The 8,220-nt window shown below is 39.7% G+C and overlaps 1 protein-coding gene across 1 annotated transcript; it reads left to right on the top strand.

The window, feature by feature from the left end:
• Positions 1–1,106: 1,106 nt before the first annotated feature.
• On the top strand, positions 1,107–6,599 carry LOC116184216 (cell surface glycoprotein CD200 receptor 1-B-like). The gene is made up of 7 exons (XM_077790321.1): positions 1,107–1,167; positions 1,355–1,497; positions 1,868–2,201; positions 3,004–3,252; positions 4,271–4,390; positions 5,167–5,213; positions 6,465–6,599. The coding sequence occupies exons 1-7, from the start codon at positions 1,107–1,109 to the stop codon at positions 6,597–6,599; spliced, it is 1,089 nt and encodes a 362-aa protein (XP_077646447.1).
• Positions 6,600–8,220: the final 1,621 nt, after the last annotated feature.

Here is an 8,220-nt window from a genome sequence, read left to right as displayed (position 1 = left end):
GTCCCTTCCAACCCAAACCATTCTGTGATTCAGTGACTTGAACACGCACTTGTATCACCCTGTGTTAAGGAAAACACCATCTCTTGCCTCTCGTGCCTGTGGCAGCATTTGTTCTTCCTGTGCCACACTTGTGGCAGTGTTGTGGCTTCTCTCCTCTATACCTGACAGCCTCTCTTGGATTGTTTCGTATTTAAAATGAAATCTTTAATGCTGCATAATTGAAGGTTGTTACTTTAATGGCAGCTGGTACCAGATGAGGATTCAGGTCTCTGGGTGCCTTTCCCTCTCCTCCCAGCACGTGCTGGGAAACTTGGTTGTGTTTGAATAAGGGTGTGAACAGTGTGTGATCCAAACAAGCCTCAAGGAAAGTCCTGTTACTACAAATATGACATTTCTGAATCAGCCATTGCACAGAGGTGTTTGCTTGTCTGCTTGCATCTTGGATTTTGACTTGGGAATGAAAACATTGTGTCAGTATTTCCCATGGGATGGGAGCACGATTTTCCAATCATCTCTAGCTGTGGGTGCCTGATTCAGAAAGTAAAATATTAAAGAGATAGAAATGGCAGCATTTATACGACGTGGTTTGTTAAAAGGTTTAGATAGTTGTAGAATAGCAGGAGTTACTAGATGCCTCTTTAGTTCACCCTGCCTATGAAAGGAAGAAACAAATTCATATGGTTTTGATCCCTTGCAATAGGAGGGCTGCTCTTTTTGTTCTGCTCCAAAAGGGGAGCTACTCTGCAAGAAATTAAAGGCATGCAAAGGCTAGGAATAATTTCTTTGCCAAATAGTTGATGCAGTCTAGATCCTGAGTGGTACCAGAGATCCAGGATTTAAAAAACTCTTTATAAACAGTAGCTTGTTTGGGTGTTTGTTTGTTTGTTTTGTCTTTATTTTCTTTTTTAAAAAAAATTAACCCTGTTTTTGCTTTACTTTCTTCACTGCAAGAGTGGCACTTGACATGGGGTCTTGTTTAGAACTGCTTTCAAAGGAAACAGGGGTTTTACTACATGTTCTCTTTGAAGTGATGAGCACAACCCTTTGTGACTATATGCCATTTTCTTTGCCTTCATTTTCTGCAGGGTTGATTCCTTCTGCTGAAGATGGCTCAGAAATGGGCAGTTCTGGCTGTGCTCCTTTTCTTGCTAATCAATCTGGTTGAAGGTAAGTGAGAAAGATGCAAAACTACATGTAGCACTGTTTGGTACTCTGCATTTCCAACTTGCCAGGACATTGAAACTTCATAGTACACCAGAGCAAATTTTGCCTATTGTTTAGTAGGAATGGAAAGAGTAATGTCACCTTGGCAGGCAAAATAATTGCGTGCCTTACAGAATGATAAATCTGATAGGAATCCAAAACTGGTCATCTAAAGACACATCTGTTCAGCTGGGACAAGGGCAGGAGAGCTATGATTTCTGGAATAAAAGGGATCCACATATATCTCTTACTAAACTTCTGCTCCAAGTGATGCTGGTTTTAACCGTGCCACAGGTGTGTGTTCCAAAGCTATTCTGGGTTTTACTGGCACTTGAAGCAAGGCACCTAATTCAGGAACGCAATAAATTTTTAAAAGTAGCTTCCTTTCCCTTAAGAGTGAATTTTGCCTGCCCCATCAATTTTTCAAAGCCTACATAAAAGTGATAGAAATTTGTTACCTAAAATAAAGGTGGAGGACTTGCAGCATCACTGTCCACAGCAAAATGGCATCATCTCCACTCCACTTCCAAACTTCAGGAAGGTGGATCTGGAAGTTTAATGCTAATATGTCCCAAGGCTGCCAGTACAGTCAGGAAGTCTATTTTGAAAGGTGCTGAAGCCAAAAGTTTTCTGTCCTTTTACAATGACTGTAGCATCTTTTTAGTGTATTTTTATTTCATCTTATGCAGCTCACAAAAGGGTGAGTGTAGAGGCTGGCCATGAAGTTGTGCTGAGTTGCCCCAACATCTCCAAGGTGCCTTTGCTGCTGGTGACATGGAAGAGGAATTGCAAAAGTTGCTACTGCTTGTCCTATAGAAGGGATCAGAATGAGACAAGAAGGCTGAACTGCAGTGAGAGGATCACGTGGAAATATTCACCTGTCACTGACCCTGCACTTCGTATTTACCCTGTGAACCTTGGGGATGAGGGAATTTACACCTGTGAATTTGCCAACAGTGAAGGGAATTTTCATTTTCTCTTTTCTCTGATTGTAATAGGTAAGACTGCAACACTAAAATAAAAGTTAAATTAGTTTATTTGCAACATAGGCAGGAACAAAAGAATATTTGGAAGCATAGTGAATAAAAAAACACAGGAAGATTTTGTGTTTTGGCTATATTAGTTAAATCATCTCAATATAACTGAAAAAGATAAGAAATTAATTTTTAACTCTATGATTGTGATTACTAATTTTAGTCACTTGATTTTTTTTTTTTTTTGGTTGGGTTCTTTTATTAGTTTGCTTTCATTTTTTTTTGTTGTTCCCTTCAGAATTGTGCCTTTCTGATAAATGTTTAGGTGTTGTGCAAACCTTTCCCCGTTTTGCCAAATGCAGAACGAGTTGCTGGACTTCAAGCAGAAGACTTTTGCCCAATTCCTCTTTTATTTCCCTACTATCAGATTTTTGATTCTACATATCCAAACTCCTAAATATTGTACCTGAATCTTCAGCAATCTGCCTTTTCATCAGTCAAGTTGAAAATATTTATTGAATCCACCCCTCTCTGTCATCCCATCTCCTGTTAATCTGTCATCACCTTTTGGCAAACAGGAGGAAGCAGTACTTTAGATGCAGCCAGCTAGTTTTTGAGGTGTCCACCTTGGACTTTTTGATGTTTTTTTTTTTTTTCCTTTAAGGGGTGCTAATATTTCAAATTATTTTAAAATCTCACTAATTTGTTATACAATCTAAAAAATATCACCAGTTTGTCGGTTTCTCAGTTGGTGATTTTATACTAAATAGAAATATAAAATATGAATAGAAATAATGGTTGTGGCTTTTTAAAATTTCTTCTGCAGTCCCTCCTATGGTGACTCTGACCCGTGATGAGAGCAGGGTGGCTGCCTGCCAGGCATCTGCAGGAAAGCCAGCTGCTGACATCTCCTGGATCCCTGCAAGCAATCACAGCTCTGAGGAAGAATTCCAGCACCCCAATGGAACAGTGACCAGAGTGAGCTACTTTGGCTGGACCAACAGCTCATTTCCTTCTGTCACCTGCCAGGTCACCCATGCAGCCATGAACCAGACTCTGGTCATTGACCTGAAATGTAAATAATGTTATTTTGTGATTGCTTTTCATTATGTCTTGGGCTCCTCTCTGCTGTTCTGTGCAGCTCTTCCCACTAAACGCGAGGGCCCTGGAACTAGGTTAGTGTGGTTATGAGGTGAAGTCCTAGTGCATGTTGAGAGATAAATTAATAATTTTGAAACCAAATGCTTTGTGGCACTGTAGAGAGAAAATTTGGCTTGTTTTTCTTTCAGTTCCTGTTCTGTTTACAAGAATTGCTTATTCTGCTTTCAGTGGGTTCACCTTGGCTGGTTCCCAGTGCCCTCCAAGCTGCTCTATTGCTCCCTCCTTTTCAACAAGACAGGGAGAAAAACACAATGGCCAGCTCGTGGGTCAAGGTGAAGACAGGGAGAGATCATTCACCAATTACTGTCATAGGCAAAAGAGACTTGAGAGAAAGTAATTTCTTGCCACTCAAATCAGAGTAGGATAGCAAGAAACAAGAAAGAATAGAAAAGCATCTTCCCCACAACATTTTGTCCAGCTTTTCCACAGTAGTGATGGTCTGGAGAAAATTTCCTTGGAGCATATCTGCCTGTGACTTGCAAAGGTAGTAAAGGCTAAAATTCAGCTTCTGTGGCTGTGCTGGACCTGTTGGAAGTCTATCGCAGTAGGATTTGTAAGAGCAGGTAAAGAGCTCATATCACCAAAATATCTCTACTAGTAAAGGCATGAAGAACAGAAATCAGCATAAACCAGTCATCAATAACAGCATTTTGCAGGGATGGCTGCTCAGTTGTTCGAGGCTAGTAGTACTTGAAGAAAATGAGACTGTAGAGGCAGATGAGTTGAAAATGAAAATGTGTTTGCATGTACACACAAATGACTGGGATGTGAGGCAGCTTCTTATTGCTGGTTGGCATCCAGACTTCTCATCTTTCTGCTTTGTTTGAAAGCAGAGGATTAGCTTTTTCTTCCAGACAAGGTAGGCAGTTCTGTCACAAATTCATGGATACTGAATCTAGCTCTGTAACTTGCTCTTTTTTCTCATTGCTCAGACTCCTCTGTCCTTCAAACCAGAACAACCTCCCATAGGCTTCTCTACATCCTGACAGGAGCAGTTGCAGGTGTCGTTGCTGTCATTGGTGTGCCTTTATGCTTGATTTTCAGGCGCAGAGGTGAGTCCTTTGAATCTGAAATACATTGCAATCCCATTGCTGACTATGTGCAGGTAAAAGGATATGCACTTTATTGCTGAGACTGAGAGGGAGTGGGAGGCAAGGAGGAAAATGTTCATATGCACTGTCCTTTTGGAGAAGTCATAATGAAACAAGGGGTAGCAATTTAAAATAAGTCTGGAGTTTTGAAAGAGCCATAAGTATTGTGGTATTAGTGCATTACAGACATGTCAGAGATTCATGCAGATGAAAAGTGTTCTGTCTGTTTTTAGTTTAAAAGGCTCTGAGTTTTTAGAATGATTTTGTTTGCCCTGCATTTACTAGCATGAAATTCTATACTTAAGAATGACAGTTTATAAAGTAATGACTAAACACAAATGATCTCTTTCCATGAGCAGTGATAAGTTTTCCCTTGAGCAAGTGTAAGATTAGGCCAAGTGTACATAGTTTGATATCTTTCAGATAATTGTGCATTGGGTATATTAGACAGCTGATTTGTTTAATTTCTCACACTAAATGCAAAACACAGCTACTAAGAAGAAAATGAACTTATCCCAGCAGAAACCAGGGTACCCAGCATGACCAGAAGTTTCAATGAAGGGAAAAATAAAACAAGAGCATGTTAAGGAGCAGGATGTAAAATAATAAGAACTTAAGATATGAGGGGAACTGTTTTGAAGAAAGTCTTTCAAGAGCTGGGGGCAGCTAGAGGAGAACCCCAGCTACAAGAGTTGTGTACCCTGCACCATCAAACCATTCTAACTTCCTACTTTCAGCTTGCTGCTTACCTAAACGAGCACAGGCCCCAGCAGAACATTTTACAGTAAGTGGGCTTTGTGTGTGTCTGTGCTTTGCAGGTTTTCGTGTATTCTTCACTAAAACTTGTGATTTCTTTGCAGTGTGTCAACTCTGACAAACCTCCCATATACCTCTGTGAGCACTTGGAGGGGGGGAATGAGGAACACATCATCTATGAGAATGTCTGTTGTTTGAATGGCCCTATCTTCATGTATAACCAGAGTATCTGAGCAATTGTTTAAGCACTGGATAGAGAGTGGTGCGGTGCATTTCCTGTCTATAGGTCACATTTACAATGCTGAATTTTAGCTCTCCCAAAACTTAATATTTTCATATTTCTGCTTCTCAGAGTAGTCTTTACTCAGATGTTTTATTTAAGAATGTGTATTCTTAATGGCATAGGCCTGCCTGATTTAAGATTGGATGGAATCAGACATGCCTTTTACAAGGAGCAAAAAAGGCCCACTTTGTTTTGCTGTATTGGAGACAAACACAGCTATGAAACTTTTATTTTATGTAGCAGTTCATATACTTGTAAGCCAGGAAACACCAGGGATAAATCTGCCACCATAACTTTTACTCACTCTCTAATTCCAGTGTGTTGTGATATATATTTAAAAATATGAAAATGTGCTGCTTTTCCTCAGGGCTTCTGCCTCACTTAATGCACATGGAAAGACCAATTATTTCCTATTTTGTTTTCTGCTCATGATTTAATTAAGGTTCGTGTGCCTTGTTTGTTGCAAAGTGGTCAGAGTGTTCTGAAGCTAGAATGATTCATTTCCCCATTCAGGACAATTTCATTGATGAGAGGGGGAGTTGCAGAGATCAAAGGCTTCCAGTGATTTTAGGTGCTAAAGTAGATTGTTTGTGGCTTGTCTGTTTTGTTTTTGTTTTGGTACTTTGTTTTCAGAGAAGTTAGCATTGTTTGTTTCCATCTATTTTGCCGTAGAGACCAACATTTCAAAATTTGATTTTGAAAAGACAATATTAAGAAAAAAAACAATATTAAGAAAAAAATTTCAAAGACTGTCCCGTTGAGGCTTTGTGAAGGCTGTTCTTGATCTGTCTGCCAGTTCATGTTTCACCCTCTGTGCTCTACCCTTTTGCACAGAGAGCTCAGAGAAATCACATTTCTTTTTCAACAGTAATGTTACCTACCAGGTCTCTTCTGCTCTTTGTTTTTAGTTTGGGATCTATAGGAATGACAATCCCACAAAATTCTACAATTTTCTACAATGTAATACAATGGTGCATGTTTTTCTTCCTTTTGCAGACCAGAGCCTGGGAGTTCCCACCTTCACGTGCGAGAAGAGAAGCAGTCAAGCCTCCTGGCTCTCCGGAGAACATCTATGCGAATTACAACCCAAGATCTATTTATGTATTCTTAGGAGAGCGTAGGCACAACTAGCCAGCTCAGCTGCTAATGATACTCAGCTACTCAAACTGGTACTTCAACTCTTAAGCCTCAGACCTTACCCAAAAGACCAAAACCTTGGTTGTTCCTGACCTGATGATGTGGGGCAGAAAGGCCCTTTTTAGTAAGCTTTTTTGTCTTTCTCTAGATAGCAATACAGCTCTAGAGAAAGTTGGAATTTTCAAAGATTGAATTAGGGAAATACCTTAATTTTGTTTGAAAAAGACTCTGATGTATGTACCACCCTTCCTCAAAACAATAATGAACATATTTCTGTACCAGAGTAAAAGACTGCTGGTGAAAATATAGCACTTTTCTTTCCATTTTGACAACTGGATTCTCTTTAAAGTTCTGTGTTGGAAACCAGAAAATGACACAGGTCAAAAGTACAGAAGGTCTAAGCAATACATCTAACAGAAATGCAGAAAGAAGGCAGTTTTAGGGTTTTTTGGTTATTTTGTTTTCTGGTTGCACATGACATATGATGATCTAGTATTTGATATCTTTGTTTATTTTTGAATTTTTAACATGTTTCTTTTTCAATTAATGTGCTTGCATTGATAATTGGTAGAAAATAAGACAAATTTGACATTATACTGGATACGGAAATAAGAAACAGCAATGGAAATTTTTGGTCACTCTTTAATGTAAATGTGCAAATATGCAAACATTCACCTGAAGGATTTTTGTGGTTATTTGGGTAAATGTTTGTTGAACAGTTCCTGAGAAGCTGAGATCACATCATGGTTTTATTGAGAACAGAAGTATTAAGTTGTCTAAAGTGCAGGTGGTGTGCTTGTTTAAAACAAAGGAAACAAAGACAACCCTAACCACACCATTTATTTCTTTTCATCTTCATATGTCCAAGATAAAAAACTCTCCACAGACTGGTTGTTAATTTTAGTTTTTATTGGTCAGGTCTGTCAGAACTTCCAAATACTAATGCAGCAGTAACTAAACTGAAATGTGTGTTTTGAAGAGCCTTTGCCTGCTTGTTTCTGCAAGATTATCTCTGCTCCATAAGCATTCTTAGCCATGACCATCTCCCTGTGCCTTTTAATTGCATTTTATCACTTCTAAATAGACCTGGATGTCTGCTGACATCACTCCAGCCTTTCAGAAAGGCATGAAGAGTGACTCTGCCTTAGGGAAAAGGGTCTACAGAGGCCAGGCTGGTTTCCAGGCTTTGTGGACAAGCAAAGCCTTTCCTGTGGTGTCGAATGTCAGTGCTGGGTTACTCTCACTCTGGTGTGCATCATCATCATGCCTTCTGTGGGGAGGGAGAGGCACTTTTCATGTGTAAAACCTCTGGGAGAAATAAGTGACAGCTTGGAAGTAGAGCAAATAGGTTTGAAATGACTCTAGACAGGAAAAGTGTTTTGCATCTCTAGTGAAATCTGCATCAGTGCCTTGTCCAAGGTGCAGTTGAGGCATCATTTGTGACTTCTGAAATACAGGAAAGATCTCTTGTTTCTTAAGGAGCTGCCCAGTCAGGTCTAAACCTGGATTCCTGGGCTGGTGTTTCTCAGTGGGGTAAGTGAGCATGGATTGTTTTTTTGGACAAGTGCAGCAATCTGTGCCTTTTTCAGAAGCTGGATCATTGCAGCCAAACTGA

The sequence above is a fragment of the Lonchura striata genome, chromosome 2 (assembly GCF_046129695.1).
Source record: "Lonchura striata isolate bLonStr1 chromosome 2, bLonStr1.mat, whole genome shotgun sequence".
NCBI classification, from domain to species: Eukaryota; Metazoa; Chordata; class Aves; order Passeriformes; family Estrildidae; genus Lonchura; species Lonchura striata.
Note: the sequence above shows the minus strand (reverse complement) of the source record. Positions and strands in the feature narration are given on the sequence as shown.

Excerpts from the sequence above, each read along its gene's own strand:
- LOC116184216 (XM_077790321.1), top strand. The coding sequence starts at position 1,107 with ATGGCTCAGAAATGGGCAGTTCTGGCTGTGCTCCTTTTCTTGCTAATC. Across the intron at positions 2,202-3,003 it reads CTTTTCTCTGATTGTAATAG|TCCCTCCTATGGTGACTCTG; the intron begins GTAAGACTGCAA and ends TTTCTTCTGCAG. Across the intron at positions 5,214-6,464 it reads CCCCAGCAGAACATTTTACA|ACCAGAGCCTGGGAGTTCCC; the intron begins GTAAGTGGGCTT and ends TTCCTTTTGCAG.